This window comes from Egretta garzetta, unplaced genomic scaffold (genome assembly GCF_000687185.1).
Source record: "Egretta garzetta isolate BGI_Z169 unplaced genomic scaffold, ASM68718v1 scaffold365, whole genome shotgun sequence".
In the NCBI taxonomy this organism is placed as follows: domain Eukaryota; kingdom Metazoa; phylum Chordata; class Aves; order Pelecaniformes; family Ardeidae; genus Egretta; species Egretta garzetta.
Window position 1 is genome coordinate 611,212 of NW_009259602.1, and position 17,895 is coordinate 629,106.

The 17,895-nt window shown below is 44.2% G+C and overlaps 2 protein-coding genes across 2 annotated transcripts in view; both read right to left on the reverse strand.

Moving 5' to 3' along the window:
- The window catches only part of PTS (6-pyruvoyltetrahydropterin synthase), a 6,738-nt gene extending 4,784 nt beyond the window's left edge, over positions 1-1,954 (reverse strand). The window contains exon 1 of the mRNA XM_009638436.2: positions 1,899-1,954. Within this exon, the coding sequence (XP_009636731.1) occupies positions 1,899-1,954 (56 nt within the window). The remainder of the gene's footprint in view (positions 1-1,898) is intronic.
- A 2,242-nt stretch (positions 1,955-4,196) lies between these two features.
- Positions 4,197-16,885, reverse strand: BCO2 (beta-carotene oxygenase 2). The gene is made up of 11 exons (XM_035893916.1): positions 16,712-16,885; positions 15,405-15,616; positions 13,775-13,890; positions 11,744-11,846; positions 10,413-10,541; positions 10,111-10,271; positions 9,381-9,548; positions 6,789-6,926; positions 5,897-6,079; positions 4,739-4,849; positions 4,197-4,357 (listed from the first exon to the last, which is right to left on the reverse strand). The coding sequence occupies exons 1-11, from the start codon at positions 16,831-16,833 to the stop codon at positions 4,244-4,246; spliced, it is 1,557 nt and encodes a 518-aa protein (XP_035749809.1). The 5' UTR covers positions 16,834-16,885; the 3' UTR covers positions 4,197-4,243.
- Between the last annotated feature and the right edge of the window lie 1,010 nt (positions 16,886-17,895).

Sequence of the window (17,895 nt, forward strand, 5' to 3'; positions counted from 1 at the left end):
AGGGCTCGGCCCCCGGGGACTGTTCCCCTGCGGAGGGGTCTCCCTTCGGCCCGCCGCGGCGTGCGGGGCGCGGGAGCCTGCCCTCGCCTTGCCCGGACGTGCGAGTGAGCCAAAGGCCTGCTTCGTTCACTGCCACAGCTCGGCTGCTCCTCCTTGTCCCCAGCTAACGTCTCATAGCATCGCAGAATGGCTTGGGTCGGAAGGGACCCGAAAGGCCACCCGGTTCCAACCCCCCTGCCACGGGCTGGGACACCTTCCGCCACACCAGGCTGCCCAAAGCCCCGTCCGACCTGGCCTTGAGCACTTCCAGGGATGGGGCATCCACAGCTTCTCTGGGCACCCTGCACCGGTGCCTCAGCACCCTCAGGGTGAGGAATTCCTTCCTTAGCTCTCATCTCAATCTACCCTCATCTGACCCCAAACAGACAGACATTTAAAACAAAGCCTGAAACACATCGCTGAGCCAATCGCGGCGGTGTGATTTTTAGACACATTCAAAAACATTACTAAAAGCTAAACCAACTCGTTTAAGCACGATCTCTCCCCTGTATGCTAATATGGAAAATGGAAAGGAGCCTAGAAAATATTGTCTGGAGACCCCAGAGCTGAAGGCAGTGCTCCAGGTGGGGTCTCACAAGAGTGGAGCAGACTGGGAAAATTGCCTCCCTTGACCTGCCGGTCACACCTCTGTTGATGCAGCCCAGGATATGGTTGGCTTTCTGGGCTGCGAGTGCACATTGCCAGGTGATGTCGAGCTTCTCCTCAACCAACACCCCTGAGTCCTTCTCCTCAGGGCTGCTCTCAATCTGTTCTCCACCCAGCCTGCATTTGTGCTTGGGATTGCCCCAACCCCTGTGCAGGACCTTGCACTTGCCTTGTTGAACTCCTGCACACATACTGTGATCTTGTATGAGCCAGAGAGAAAATAAAAAAGGCTGTTAAGAACCACTGTGTCAGCCCTACCAATTGCAGAGGTATGACAGCAGCTCCAATGGGCCATCGGTATGATCTGCTCTAGCAAATGCTTTTTTACACCAGCTGTTTACTAGCTCTTTTCACTAAATCACTGAGTGATACAGAAAACCAGAAGTGCTCTCAGAACAGCAATCAGAATCATAGGAATCACCATGAGGATAAGAAGCAGCTGTTAAAGCATTTCTACATGGACTTCCAGGGGAGAGAAGGATCAGCCCTGAAGGATGGAATGTGAGTCTGAAAAACATGCATTGCATTTTCCAGTTCAAATAGCTGCTATTCATCTGTGTCCAAGTGGGCTTGGTATGATGGTACAGGGAGAAGTGATGCTGTTGAGCTTAGTTCAAATTCTGTTTTAGAGAACATACACAAAAACTGACTTGACTACATCATAGTTCTTTATTTGCATTATCTAGGCTGCTGGGCTGGTGGATGTGAGGCCCAGGGACAGAATGAGTTGAGATGTGCACTGAAAAAAGTGAATCAGCGAAATAAAACAAGCTCAGACAGCAGAGGAGCTTTCTACAGGGCAGGACTGGGGTTTATTGCGGAACCAGAACAGAGACCTGAAACTTGTGTACCCTGCCTTTTGTCTTTTCATTGACATTCCTCTTTCAAGGCATTTCATCCTCTCATTTATCCTGTAGAGGTAATGTCAGCAATGTTTTGGCCTGTGGGCCAACAGTTTGGCTTGCTTGTGTTTTCTTATATTATGACAATTGGAAGAAGTGTGTCTATAAATGCATCAGGGTGGGTCTGCCAAAGGAAAGCAGGCAGGCTCTGAATGCACTTGTAAGGCGTTTACAAAGCAATCCAAAGAGAAGTGGTTCACAAAGCAATACTCACCTGAAGGGACTGAGAAAACTTCGTGGATCTCATTCCTACTCACCTAAAATAACTGAGCTCTGTCCACTCCACGGCACTGTGGTATCTGACGAGCTATTGTTAAACCTTTGAGAATGCCCTGCTCCCTGGTCATGTGCCCGATTCGAGATGGTTTATATAAAGTAAGTGTACACGGCAGTCCTTCCCCGCATCAGTCACAGGAAGGGCTGCCAGGCCTGTTGATTCCCTTTCTATACTGGCAAACTAGTTTGATCTCTGGGATGGTTATGAATGTGACAGACTTGGAGTGCACTCTGGTAGTAACACTCATGGAGTTCAAGCAGAGAAATCCATGAAGTGTTGTGATTTTCAGAAAGTTTTGGGAGAGGGGGAGGAACCTGGAGTTCTCAGTGCTGCAAGGGTTTGAATGGAGGTAACTGCATCGGCATATTCCCTTAATTCCTGGAAATTCTTGGTGCCCCAGGGATAGCAGTGTATCTGTCAGTTCATCAGAGTGCCAGATCCAAGCCTCAGCACAGGACCTCCAAGTTCTGTATAACAGGAACAGCTCTGTTCTGTACTGGAGTACAGTGTGTGTGCGCACAATACAGGCAGGGGCTAGGGTTGCATGCCGTTGAAGTACAGCTTTATAAACACAGCACAGACTTTGCACTGCAGGGCATCTTTCTTCCCCTGCACTATTGATCTACAGCCCTGCGCTGGGCACTCTGGCTGGTTGCCATTAACACGGGGTTGCACGTGAAACTCTGACACCGCCTTTCCCCTTCCCACCTCACCAAGAAAAGTTTAAAAAAGAGACGCAGTGGTGACAGAACTCTACCTGCTATCATTAGGCACTTCCTTAGCATCCATCATTCAGCTTCCAGCCCTAGGGATGTGAACTTGCTGGGGGATTTCCCTCCCACTGTGGGTGACAGGCTACCAGAGGCAGGGCAGTTCCACATGGTGAGTTACGGAGAGGGGCCAGCTGCAGCAGAGCAGCCGGTTGGCAGGGCTGGAGCCCCAGCAGCGGGAGGTGTTTGCCATCTAGTGGTTTTGTGACATCAGCTTTGGCATCAGCCTCTCCCTCTGCCTTCCCACAGGGCTGCCGCCCTGGTGTACAATCCTTCTTTCCCTCCCTTGTCTTTACCCAAGACCTGTAAGGAAGGTGAAAAAAGGTCAGAGAGGAGATAAAGCTGGGTTGTTTGGGTAGAGTGAGTCAGCTCTGGTTTGGTTCTGTTCTGTCTGGGATGGCCAGCAGAACATCAGGAGTCAAAAAAGAAAAACAACAAAGCAAGTTTGTAAATAGGAAGCAAGGGCTTTCCTTCAAACCCTAGGGCACAAAGGGCTCATTTTTGCTCAAGGAAGTGGTTCAAAACATTCTTCAGGCATCTCACAACGAAGCAATATAAAAAGTCCTTAGCCCAGGAAGTGAAACCATTCTCATGGAAGCCTTCACTGTTCACAGTGTGCTTAAAGGCAGAGCCCACAAGTGAACTGCTACAGAGGGCTTCCTTCCCTCAACACACCTATCCACCTACACCTCAGAGTTCAAGAACTGTAGGAGCCTGGACGAGGAAGCAAGCATATGAGAGCATGTTTGAGTTTGATCTGCTCACCTTAAGAGCAAAGGGATATCAAGGCCATGATGGAGTTCTACATGTTTCATACTGATCGAATTAGGAGGAAGGCAAGAAATGTTAGCCATCAGAGCTGTATCCAGTGATGCTCTTTAAGCAGGAGCATGGTAGAGACGTGTCATGCATGTCTACAAGACCATATAACATAATAAGGTGTGTGTCAGGGTTACAGCTGTTGCATCTTGTGCAACATCTTGTCTGGTGAGGGCACGGAAATAAAGGAAGAAACTTCACAAAGTTTTATTTGAGGGCACCGCTAGTTTACAGAGAAAAGCACTACAAGTACAGTTTCTGTGAGTGCATCTACTTTCTGGGGTTCACTGAAGGCAATCTTTATTCAGTAGGGTGAAATTACATCCCTTCATTGGGCCTACATGCTACTGGTTGGTTTTACTCCTCTCTTCTGCTTTACACATTTCAGCCAAAGTCACTGCCCTAAGCACCAATACTCTCTTTCCTTCAGAGCGCATTGCTACCAAGGGAAGGTAATGATCATCTTGGTTTCCATTTTCTCCCTTGCAAGCCTTACACATGGCAGCGTTTGTCAACTGCTGCTAACTGGTCTATCAAGATAGTCAGAAAAATAAGATAAAGCGGTGGGCTGTTTGAGTGAAGGGGCTTCTGCCTTCCTCAGACCCTTTGTTGTGTATTGTTAGGAATACAGCAGGAACTCGGAGGTTATGATAGAGAAAAGGCAGTTTCTTCATCCAGGGCATAATGCGAAGGTGGGAGGTAAAAGAAAGCAGAGGTTTCTTTCTGAGCCTGACCTGACCCTGAGTTACAGGAGGTGACAAGGTCTTCAGTCAGTGGGAAGTAAAGATGCCGTGGAATCCATAAGGCATTTGCACTGCGACTTCTGCTCGCCCCAATTCCCTGAAGGTCTCTGCATCCAAGACAAGCAGAAAAGCACTTTGGTTCTGCAAGATGAAAAGAAAGCCAGAATGAGTGCCCCGGCTGAACATCATTCCACTCTCCAACCCACTACATCTGTTGCCCACAAGGGAGCCCAAATGTACAGCCAGGCCATATGGTCAGGTACAACCAGACCATACAGACTAAACCTGTAAGACAGTTGGCCAGGAGCACTGATAGGCACAGATGCCACTCAAGAAACACTGACATTGCAAGGTACAGTCCTGCTTGAAGTTTGCCTGGCTGTGCTTGGCAGTTGCAGAGGCACACACTTTGGGGAGCATAGTGCTAAAACAATCTGCCAGAGAGCCTCAAATTCAGTTTTGTCATTTGGAAAGTATACCTAATACTATGTGACTTTGACAGACTAGTAGCAATAAGTTTACCTCAGTGGGGGAGACCACAACAGACAAGATGACTCCACTGTCTTCTGCCATGGCATTAGGCACTGGCACAAACACAGGCTCTGATGGGTAGGATCCATCTTCCTGCCAAATCTAGCAAGCACAGTAACATATGGGTGTGTTTTATTTCATTAATACTTGTCTACTACAGTTAGCAGAGTTGCAAGTCGGAATGCTCCCCACAAAGATACCCAGGCATACTCTGTGCTCCAAGAAACCTATAGTTCAACCTTTTAATTAATTCTTTTGATTCCAGTAGTATGATGCTGCCAGTGTTGTGACAGCATGCCCTTTGTGCCAGGAATCATGCAAACAAGCAGTGAAAAGGATTCCTATCACTCATTTCGTCCAACAGTTTGCACTAGCACCGGTATAAGCTACAAGCTCAGAAAACACTACCATCCTAGCCAGCACAGCCACCTTCACACCACCCTACAGCAGACCACCTTGTGCCCGGGCAATGTGGAGAGAGAGGTGCCATGAGGCAGAGAGGAGATGTATCACCAACACCACCTGAGGGCATAGCTGCTGTTCTTATTGCAGCCAGAGCCATAGCACCCCAAAGCTGTGCTGGAGGAGGGCATTCTTACTGCAAAATGAGTACCTGGCACAGAACAATTAAAATGGGTGCCTCGCTCTGAGAATTCCTAACTCTCTCTAGCCTCCAGGAAAGTCTCTGATCAATAAGCGTTTAACACTTTGGAGATCATTATTCTCTCTTTAAGGGAGACACAGGAAAAATCCCAGCTAGTGTTTGCAGTTGAAAATATCCTAAACTTTGTTTCTTGTCTGAGTCATAAATATTTTGGCAGTTTATCTCCAACTTCCTGTGCTACTTAGGTATTTTCTATACTGTCTGGTAAGAGATGACTCTTCCTTGGCCTGGAAGACACATGCATGCTTTATCCAACCTTTTCTGTTCCATCATCTATCTAGGAACCTGCAGTTACATCTTCTCTTCCTGTTTGGCAAGTGTGCCATATTCATAAGGTACTAGGTGAGAGATGAAATTAGGAATCTCATCTCAGACACATTTGAACAAAGACCCCTAAAGAGTAAAGTGCCTAGTAAAAAATCTTCAAGGCCAGTTCAATGGAATGACTCCCATTGCTGAAAAAAGATAATCTCACTTCATCTCACCTTGAAATTCTTGGTCTCCACATCAACCTTGATCAAGGAATCTCCAACCAAATGTCGAAAACCACATCCATAAAAATAACGGTACCTCCTACCATTGTACTGAGAGTAGTTGATCTGGGGGAACTCCAAGCCCCCAACCTTTTCAAAGCCCTCAGGGTGGAGATTTTCATGTGTGCACCAGACCTAGAAGAAGTATGCATTACACGAGTGTCAGTTTAGCTTTGACTGGGCAGAAGACCCAACTGGTTCTACCAACCCACTGCACAACCGTTGTGGAGAAGACATGTTCAGAGATGAGCTTGACATTGCACTGAGGCAGGCGGAAGCACCAATTCCATCTCCCTTATCTGTTTTACTCAAAGAACTGACTCTTCATCACAGACCTTGGAAACTTCAAGGATCAGTCTAATGTGAAAACCAGAAGCAAGTTCATGTAGTCCTGCACTCCTAGTTCACAAAATCCCAGGTCCAGCACTTGTCAATCTGATGTACAAAGTACACACAGAGATGACTCCACTCGTAGTGGACAACATGTGTTCTCTACCACCAAATGCCACTCTGTAGGGCTGTTCAGAGCCAGGAGCAAAGAGCAGTTCTGTGCCCAGGTGAAAGCATGGAGGATTTTGTCAATGAAGAAGAAGCTGAAGTTTGGCCAATTATCGTAAAGGCTCATATTCCACTCGGGCATTTTTGGTAAGTTACGATCTGTCTTTGCTCTCTCATTTAAGGCAACGTCTTTGTACTAAAACACTAGGTCCCATCTTAGTAATTACCAAACCTTGCTTGCTTGCTTGGTGGACAAGATCTGAGAAGATAGTAGCACAGGGTGATAACTGTTACAGGCAATCTCACCACAACCATAAATGTGGTTATGTAAGTCTTTAATACATACCTTGCCATCTGCATCTTTCACGGCCCTTGCCATTGTATAAGACAGCGGGTTCAGATTCTTCCCCACAGGTGTGTCTGAATTCACATTCAGTGGGAGAACAAAGCGACGAGGGAAAGCTCGGGATATTGAGTCATAAATCTATTACAGAGACAGAAAGTTATGGTGATGGAGAGAGGAGAGTGGCATTTCAGGCTAACTGCCCTTTTTGGCAACAATTCTGAAGTTTTAGACATTCCTCCCACCGCTTCTTCCTTCTATCATGTGCTTTACCAAGTTCTGATAAGGGCTCTGCTTTACAGACAACCAATTAAATAGGTCAGCATTGCTTTCACAGTAATTGATGCTAAGTTGTTTATGCAAATCACTCGGTTATCCTCCAAATGAAGCATTGGGACATATGCTGCACTGTATTCTATTCAGTTAGAACAGACTTATGCCGATCCTTTTTACAGCCTGTCCACATATGCCTCACTGACTGTGTGACTTCAGCCCTTCTTGCCCAACCAAGATCATGAGCTAATAGGGGGATTGCAGAAAATGGGACCTCCGTAGCACTGAGCAAGCAGAGGCGATAGCCCTGCTGGAAACCCACCCTCTACAGCCCCACTGGTGATTAGCAGCAGTCCCGCTTTGGAAGCCTGAGGCTGAGCAAAGCACTGAGAAACTTCCACATTATTCTAAATCATATGAACCGTGCATGGAAGAACTCTATAAGCTGCATGCAGTTACAAAGCTTCAGAAGAAAAACGGCTTGATTGTAGACTGTCTCAGAACTTTGTGGGATGACAGCATGATACAGACACCGACCACACTGCTTGCTGTTAATCTCGGAGCATAAAAGTTGGCTCTCTGTGAAATTAATGGAAGGAGGGTCTTGTCCAGAGGATGACTGGAAAAATCTGACAAAACGCACTACATCAGTCTCTGGAGGAATGTCCCTCTGCCCTGGATGATCAGAAGGAGACTACTGTACCTCAGTTCAATGCCTGAAGTTAGCCTGCATGATTTTCCTCTTCCATGCTCAGGTACACATGGACTTCATGTTTGGGAAGTCTGGGGTCGTGGTGGATTTACTTGGGGAGCAAAGGGGAGAGTAAACTAGCAGCCCCCAGTATGGCAGACATTCAGTGGGTTGCATGAGAGGAATAACTCCACCATTGTGCTGTTCAAGCAAAGTTTAGAACCCATAATACTTCCAGATGTTAAGCCTTCTAAGTAAAATAGGTGGCAAGGTCCCTGTTTTGGTGTTTTTCAGTTACTTCAATCTGTAACTCACCAGTTCAATGTGAAACTTCACTTTAAACATATGTGTTCATTTTGAAACCTTATTTTCAAAGCTTTTATGTTTTATGTAGCCACAGTAGACTGGTTGGTTGAGGAATTCTGGCAGAAGAAAATACAGTTGATTCAGCAAGCAAAAGCACTAAGCATGATTTGGGGAAAACAGACAAATCATGCTCAGGCATGCCTTAGTCTTTCAGTGAAGCGTAAATTGAAGATTCTGTTCTGAAATGACTTGCACTCGTGTGTCTATATACAGTTTAATGGCTATGCTACTTGTCAGTTAAAGAACGTGGGTGTTGGAAACACATGCCTAATGTTGACATTAGGACACCGTCAGACAGATCAAACTGTATTTCTTTTGTTCTCAGAGAAGGCTGAACAAAAGCTGGAATCAGTTTGCAAAGCAAATGGCCATATTAACACTAGGCTATACTTGAATTAATGTTCACCACATGTTTGCAAAAAAACGGCAAAGGAAAGCAGAACAAAATGACCTCATGGGGACACAACTATACACTTTTCAGATCAGACTTGACTTGCTTCTAGACAGCTCAGAACACAGACAGAGGAAGTTCAGATTTGTCTGAACATGTTGTAGAAATGCCTGCCCTTCACCCACACTACGGTGGGTTTCCAATAAACACATCTGCAATACAAGAAACTGAAAGCACCCCCACTTTTCCAGTGGCCTACCTATGCAAAATAATGCCTCTTATATGGCTTTAACTAGTGCTTTTGACAGAGCTGGACATAAGTGATTTATGAGTACATGCTGTTGTGAGGTGAATGTGAGGAACAATGTAAGTGTTTCTGTGATGTTTGTGTTTCTGATTTGCATAATAAAGAGTGGTTTTCTGAAGTAATGCCTTTAAACAACAGGGTTTCTTTTCCTTTTGCCCTTTAAAAGTCATGCAAAAACTTTTTTTGCGCACTTTCTTGGGGGAAAAAAAATTATTACACAGGGATATGGAAAATGAGTATCATTAAAACTAAGATTTTAAAACAGAAGTACATTCTGCCAGGCTGATGGAGATCTGTGTCAGACACCAGTTTTAAAAGTTTCGAGGGAACAGTCCATGGAGATTGTCTGCTAAGAGATTTAAAAGGAAAGAAAAATACCAACATACCAATAGATCACAATTTTAGTTTTTCCATACAGTTGTGATTCCTTTCTGCAGTTCACATCCTCCTCCTTGTGGTTCCCCATAGTGTTCTCCATTCTGCTAACCTGAACCTTGCTTTAGAAAAGTGACTCAAACAGCATGGGCCTCCATCAGATCCTATGTAACACAAATGCAGAGATCTTACCTGATCTAAACCTTTCCCACTCCTCCGCAGATTCTGAAGTTTGTAAGTAGCCAGAGTTGTTCCATCATCCTGGCAGCACAGATCAAGGACCACACAGCCATGATCTTCAAAGGCATTGATTTGATGAAAAGTAGCAAAGGGCTTACTGTACCACTGCCCTGGCAGCACCTACAGTGACCATAACAGAGGCTAAATTTCCTCTCTAGAGATCCTAGCCACACCTCAGAGCATTTCCTCTTCTCTGCCCCATTTCATTCCCCACTCATTCCTCTGTGTTTGTCTTGTGCCCTTGCATTACTACAGAATGGCTGCTTTAAGCAAGTAAGTAGGCAAAACCAGATGAAGGAAAGCCAAAATCTGAAGCAGCCCAGGATAGGCCCCTTGCTGTCATCACTCCATCCCTACAGCATCGTTCCCAGGCTATGACTGACCTTTTTGTACTCTGTGGTACTTGGGAACTTCAATTCAGTCCATGTGCTGCAGTCCTGGGAACCCCAAACTACTTGTTTCTGCCTGTTCTTTTAGGGCTTGCAAATAAATTAATCAATAGAGAGGAAAATGCATGAAGTAATCCCATTTCTAATAAACCTACACCCATGCTTATAAAGCCTATATTGTACTAACTTCTGGACTGACTCATACGGCTATCTGAGAACCACCACGCTTCTCTTGGGATCTAAGATTCCAGCCACAGCTGCACAGCTGCTGGAAAGGCCAAAGATCCACCTACCTCTCCAGTGTGCTTATTCACCACATGGAAGCAAGTATTGTACTGAGGCTCCCAGCTTATCCCTTCAGAAATGGCCTTTCCACGGAGTTTGGATGTGATAATCTGCAACAGATTCAGCTTGATGGGTTGCTCAATGAAAATAATGTAGTTTTCACTCATTCCTGAAAAGAGAAGGAAGGAGATATCATCCAAGTATTAGGCAAATGAGATGATAAAAAATCTCAGGGGCAGAGGGCAGTGAACAGCCCTTTCTGCCTCACAGTAGGCTAAATCCACAGAGTTGAGATAGAAAGCATTCTTACCAAAGCTGTGATAGTAGGAGGGTTTCATCTTATCCATTGGAGCAATGGAGCACAACACTTTCGCTCCCTCTAACGTGTCGCTACAGTTTGACTTTTGTGGAGGGACATGAATTATATTATACCTGGACCCTGGAAAGGAGAAAGGGTGTTCAACACCACGGAGATGTGAGACTGCCCACATTCATGAAACCAAAGTGAGGCTCTGTTCCTTTCTGTTTCCCTAGAATACTAGGAACCACAGTCATAGCTAAACTGAGCAGAAAACAAAAAGGCAGTTATCAAGTCAATAAAACAATCAACAGAGGATTATCTAGCAAGAAAAGCTTGAAAGGAAGTAGAAGGATGTTTTCAGCCTGGTAGACTGCCATCTAATTTTACTGTCTGCAATGAATTCCTCATGTTAACTTAGAGCATCCTATAATAACAGGATCAGGAAGAAAACCAAGTTCATAGCTTGTGTATAAAAGGAAATTAAAACTTTGAGTCTTGGTGATGAATAACACTCATTTAATAAATCTGGACATGTGGGCAGGAAGGAATGGCACATTTGAATAATAATCTATAGTTTGGTCTCTCCAAGATGAAAACAGCACATGCTGCAAAGCTAGACATTGCTAAAGCCAAAAGGAAATGAAAACAACAAGAATGAAAAATGATCAAAACCGGGCAACTGTTCAGTGAACTGGAACCAGCCTGAGGTATCGTAATAAAGGGCAGTGGCTGTTCTCACAGGCCTCAGGCACCTGAAAAACAAGTCTTTCAGGTAACTAACGGTGAATGCTAGCTCTGAGCAGCCACACTGATGTAACTAGATCCCAACTAGATGTAATGCTCATAGTTTTGGAAAGAAGAAAAATATCCCAGAAAATTCAGTTTTGCTGTAAGATAGCCAGGTCACTGTAATATATTCCACCTTCTCTCCTGTATAGACCCTTATGGTCCTTATCAAAAGCCAGTTATTGTAAGTTGAAAGCATGTGGCTGATTGTCAAAACTCTTTGGATGAGACTTCAATGCTGGATGGGACTTTAAAAATCATTCTCCTGTTTTCCATCAAAGCTGGGGAGAGGAAAAGGGGAATCTGTTGGATACTCACAGGCCAAAGTCAAAGCGTCTGAAACTAATTGCTGAGAGAAGCCATTTTTGTGGGACAGACTGACACCCTGAAATAAGAACTAATCTGGTTTGCCATCATTTTGACACAAACAGAAACGGTAATTTCAAGGTCTCTTTAGACACTGAAGTTTCTTCAACAACTGCTCCTTGAAACAGCAGCAAGAAGCAGCCTGTACACCGGGCCCACAAGCCTGGCCTGTTCATGCGCAGTCTTACCGTGTTTCCCATAGGAATTGCCCATGTTATATGTTGTCCCATCAGGCTCATAATGAGGATGAGCAGTGGCCCCATTCACTGCAATAAATTTGCTCCAGTCTACCTGCAAATGTCAAAGATTTTTGGTCAGCATAGAAGTTTCCTGTTGCTCTGTAGCAAGCCACAGTCTTTCTAAATGTTGGGTTTGTGAAAGTTTGAGGAAGAACAGCTTGATGATTACAACCCTAATGTGGGATCCGGACTTAAGCCTTCATTTTGCCAGCAATATTCCTGAAATCCTTGAAAGTTAATGGTGTTTCTCTCTGTGTTAGCCCTACCAGTAAAATGGTACTAATAGCACTAGCCATTCCTCTGGGAGACATGAACATTACTAACGACAGGAAGTGCTGATGCAGTGGGATGTTGCCCATATGAACATTTTAGTTAGGACCCCATGTAATAAACACAGACAGACATGCGCAAAGAAACAGTCACTGCCCCAAAAAATCACCACGCTTTTTGAAAACACCCATAGCAAATTGACAATGAGTGTTTACTCTCCTCACAGAGAAAACAGTTTGGCTTCACTGTCTACAGCTAGAAGGAACAGTTGGGGCAAAGGTACCATTGTAAGTACTGTTAACACGCGTTCCTAGTACCTGGGTTAGGGTGTGATTTGGGCTCAGACAGTGGAGGGGATGTGTTGGGAAGAAAGTCTGAAGGAAAAAGTTGGAGGAAGATCAATCCATGCATTGAAACATTAAAGCATGGAAGATACGCTTCTTTTGGAAAAGTTTTTAAAAATGGCTTTCAGGTATCCAACCTGAAACCCTTTGGAAGGCCCCAGTACAAAAGAGTGCCACACCACCGGAAGCTTAGAAAACCATGCCCTTTTAAGGCATCTCAAATTGGAGAGTTTAGATGTGAAATCATCCCTTCCATTTCTTCACTTAGCCAAAAAATGCCAGTCTGCATCTAAAAAGCAGCTTAAGGGAAATTTTTTTTTTAATGCAAGATGGCTCAACAGAGCTGAACATTACAACTAAAAATATCCATGCATTACAGTTTACAAAACAGATAGAAAGTAGCAAATTGTCAAACTCTCCATTTCAATATACAAGTAGCATGCTATACTTCATAAACAGAGTTTCTTCATGACACACCACTGCTCCTGCAGGGAGGGAGGGAATCCTGGAATGCCTCCCTTGAGATCTGAGCATGTGCCGAGCCTGGTACTTCTGGTATTAAATAGTCCATAGTATCATACAGGTACAGTAGTTAATACTGACTCAGGAATGGCAGAATCCTTCCTCAGTCCTCACAGTTGTCCAGCCCAGCAAATACCCAAGTCCCCTCTAAGGGTGCAGGCAGGGGGACATACAGCTTATGCTTAAGCAAGTCTTATTCTTGCCTGAAATACAGCCACACTCCTGTGAGATGGTGCACAGAACATATGGGAAGACTTCTACTCTGACTTTCTCTTCATTTGCTAGCATGGGAGAAAATAAAGTGGCAGCTAAATATTGACTTGAATTTACATTGACTTCACCACCCATTAACAACAGAGGCTTTAGTCAAGATTTTGAAGGGCTGTTTTGGGGTGTTTAAAGACGGGGATGTAAGAAGGAGATAAAGGGAACAGATAGGAAGAATGAAGAGACAGGGCAAGAATACAGATCTGAGATCAGTGATGTTAACTTCTTCCTGTACACACTTTTTTTCTTCACACACTGTTAGGTATAGACAAGTCCAGACAAGTAGTGAGTGCACTGGAAGAATGCCAGCTGTACCCAAACGGAAATGTGTCTGTGTCTGTCTCTCCCCTTGCTTGCTACAGTGGGCAGTGACTCAATCTTCACTCATGAGAGCTGCCATATTGCTAAGTAGATTTTTCAGGGACTCGAGCACACCATGAAGAGATGCTTATGGCTATGGCCCAGAGCTGCACTGATAATTTCTTTTGGAATCTGGGTTCCCCCTTGCTGCTCTTATAAACAGCAAGAAGTGATTCTCCTGTACCATAAGCTAACCCCTTATCCCACCTGCCCACACCTTTTCCTTCGTTTCAAGCGTTTCTGGGTCCACTTTGTACATGAAGATGTTCTCGTTGCTGACATAGTAGTCTCCTTTATACACAACGTAGTTCACACTGGCATTGTCACTTGGTTCTGAAACGAAATCCTGGAGTTGTACACAGCTCTGTTTAAGCTCATGTCACATTATAGCAAGTTAGACATGTTTAAACAAATAAACCCATTTGCAATGACACTAATCCCTCTTTGATTGATTAGAAATGTCTCACTAATCCACAGAGGCACTCAGGAAACTGTCTACACTGGTGAGTTCAGGATAAAAGGACAAGGTGTGGTTCTTGTGGAAATCACTGCCCTGAGCGAAGATAATCTTCATACTTCCATACGCCCTTTGTTTCTGACCTCTTATTTCTTCATATCCCTCTCCCTTTCCTCCCTAGCCAAACTCCTCTCCTCTGACAGCCATATGAAGAGTGCCATGTTTGATTTACAACAGTAGAAACAAGAGATGCAAGACTTGAAGCTACAACTTGGGCTGAGGGGAGAGCAGGGATGCTATTGGTGTGACAGGGCTTGGACAGGGAATGCTTCTTCTTCCCTATTCTCTTTCTCTTTAAAACTGACTCAGGGAGACACCTTCTGAGAGCTACATGTGCACAACAGCCAGAGCTGTTCCTGCCTCTACTATGGGAGCTGAGACTCACTAACTAGCCAGGTGGCTGAGAAAAGCTGAGGAAAAAGCGATTCCCCCAGTTGAACACTGTGTGTGTGGTGAACACAGAGCCTGAAGTTGGTACAGGAAAAGCCCAGAGGACAGGCCTTCTTGTAGTGAGGAATAGCCTACATGTGTGTAAAGAGTCAAATAGGCAAGCCTGTGCAGGAGCAACTTGCTGGAGCTTGGAAAAGAAGATGAGGGGTGTAGATAGTTCTGGAATTTATTGGGAGAGCTGGGGTGGGGTGAGGTGTTGGGGAGCTTGGAAAACAGTGAGTGAAGGTATGAGGACCTTTGAAGAGAACAGATGCCATGGGCAGGACAGGATCCATCTCCTTGGGGAAGATAAGAAGCAGAAGATGGTCACACACATGAGCAACAGGTTGCAAACTTTAGGTCTGTTCTGGTTTTAGTGGAAAGTACTTGGCTTGTATTTAAGCCTATTTCTTTCCTGACATACACAGAACCCTATAGGTAATGGTACTTCCATTCCTGTGCAATACCATCTCTCACCCTACTCATATCAATCTCCTGCACCTTAGTACAGGAAGGGAAGGATTAGCCCACTTACTTTACAAGCTTAGCAAGGCAAGGTGTTTAAGGGCAAAGCTGTGTCTCAGGTAGAATGGCAGATTGTAATGCTCATTATCAGGACTGCACAGGGTGTTCTTTGGGAAAAGATTTCTGTTGGAAATTTGCAACAAATTCTGGAATTGAGTGAGCTGAAGCTAAAACACTAAACTGAATATGCCTCTCCCAGCTAAGTCTAACAACAACTTGCATTTTTTTTGTTCTTGTTGTTCCAAGGGGTCATCTTCTAAGAAAAACATGGGCTCAGAATAGGCCTGCCAAACCTCCTCACATCTCCCTTTAAACCTAACCACAAGTTTCCCGAGAAAACCTCAGAACATTTCTTATTTCTTAGAAACCCTCTTACGTGGCATCTCAAAGCGTGACATGAAGCGCCCAAAGACACTCTTGCATGGGTCTGGCATTGCCAGTGTCCCAAATTCTGAGACCACGATGCGGTTGTGCTGGCTGTTAGTCAGGTAGGAACTGCTCTGCAGAAACTTGCTCCGGTATGTCACTGTGCCGTTCTCCAACTGGAATTGGTGCAACAGGGCCATGCCATCAAACCAATGGTTAAATCTTCAAGAAGAGATAAATGAGAGAACAAGAGTTGGGCACTATATGATGTTCTCCTATACTGTTCCCTCACCTTTAGGTTTATCATTGTTTGTAAAAAGCTAATGCCCAAATCCCATGAACACTTAAACATGCATAGCCTTGTGATGAGTCTGGGAAAACATCTGAATTGAGTGAAATAAATCCAGAGTATTTGCAGCTGTGGGATGTGAAGTTAGATGCTGACTTGCAGTGAGATTTAGGCTCCCTATATTACATTTGAAAGTGGACCTCAGGGACTTCTGAAAATGCTATATATAAGTTTGGGGGGGAAATATTCTATACTGGTAAACCAATCACTTGCAGACTTCTGCAAATGGAATAGAAATTGTGCTTTACTGCACAACAAGAATAGAAATTATTACTGAAAGCCCAACGACACGTGAAGGAGCCTTTACCTCTCAGCTGTTTGCAGGATGCTTTTCTCTCCAAAACAAGAAATTTCTGAGACTTTGAGAAAAACTTACAGTCTATCTCTGGAAATATGATAACATGATCTCCTTTGGCCAGTTGCTGCCAGCAGCTTTGTTGGAGGAAGAGCAAGGTTTGTCAGTTAGCTAGAATGGCAGATTCCAAGCCAAAGGCAGTAGTTGCCTTCTTGAAATATTTTAATACATTATTTTTAAAATGAGATTAATTTGCTTCTAAAGCAACTCACACCATTTAGTGTAATCAACTTTACAAATCCTGCCCCAGATTCCAGAGTGCTCATGGGATGGACTTTTGTTAATGACAAAGGACTAGGAGTGTGGATGTTTTAATCCCTGGCTCTGTTCCCTCATTATATCGTTCTGAGTAGGTCACAGCCTCTCTGTGACTCAGCTTCTCCAACCTTAATAAGTTAACCATGCTCCTATTTTCAGAGAGCCCACTGAGAGTTTCCAGATGAGGGAGCAACTGTTCTTAAAAGAATGGTAACATAAGCATTTCTTCCTTGCCTTACTTAAAAAGAAACTACAAGTTGCTCCGAACAGTGGTGAGACATTTGGGGGGTCCCCTTTAGATTTAGGCAAAGCTCACACCACAATCATTTGACAAACTCACCAAACCTGGACTTACTTCTCCTCACCAAACTCAAACTTCCCAGGACCATTCCTCAGAAGATTGCCTTTAATCCATTTGGGAATATGTCCTTTGATCTTCGCTGGGATGGGCTGAGGGGTCTCCTCTACCGTCTGCATTAAGGGTGAGATGCATTGCAAACCCTTGGTGCTGTGGAAGGTGATTTGCTCTTTTGATGGGCTTCGCAGGTAATTCTTTAAACCTTCAAAGAAAACAGTGAGAACAAAAAGCAGGTAACTAAATTTTTCACTTGAATAAACAGACAATTGCTAGAGCTTGAGTTTTGACGTCTAGGAGAATATCATTCAGCATTCTGCAAGCAGCCAAGCTGTAGTGGATATTCAAACTAAAGCTGTGCTCCCATAATACCCCACACATCCACAGGGAGCGGAAAATCCAGTGGATTTAACTCTACCGTAGTTAATCCATTAGACACACCTGTTCTGCAGTCCAAAGGAGGTAATAAAATACATTATTATAGGAAAGAAGAGAACTTCTCTTTTAATTAAAGAAGCTTATAGTGGGAATTTATTTCAGTAAGTAACTGAGAGCAAGTAACGTATGGATATTTATTACAAGAACCTGTGAGGTTGCAAAAAGAAATCTGTTCCAAGTTGGGGTGATACACAGTCTAATGTTGCAGGGGAACCCTAAAATAATTTCCCAGTGATTCCAGGCAAGCAGTCTGTTGAAGACAGTGACAGAAAGGAGCTAGTCTGACTATTGCAGACCAAAGCTACAAACAGAAAGTTGTAATTAGGCACTTTATAAAGCAGTGCATGCTGCCTTTATATGACAATGTTGACAAAATCAAGGCAGAGCTGGGCACACCCAAGATAGAAAAACTGCATTCTACAAACATGCTTTGACTCCACCTTGGTTATCACAATCATGGGTGAGAAAGAGACAGAAGAAACTGCATGTACTGGGACATTTTCCCAGGACTTTTAAACTAATCAGCCATCACCCAAGGTGTTTCCAAACCTAAAGCAGAGTGCCAAAATCCAACACAGAACGCATCAGAAAGAGATCATTATACTTAAGCAGGATAGGTTGCTGGTTTTTTTTTTTTTACTTTTGCGGCATTTGAAATCTTCCTAAGGTCTTTCTACTGTTCAGTCAGTCGTGTTTTGCCTTTTTATAGCCATATTCATTATTGATTCTTCTGTAGACCCCAATTT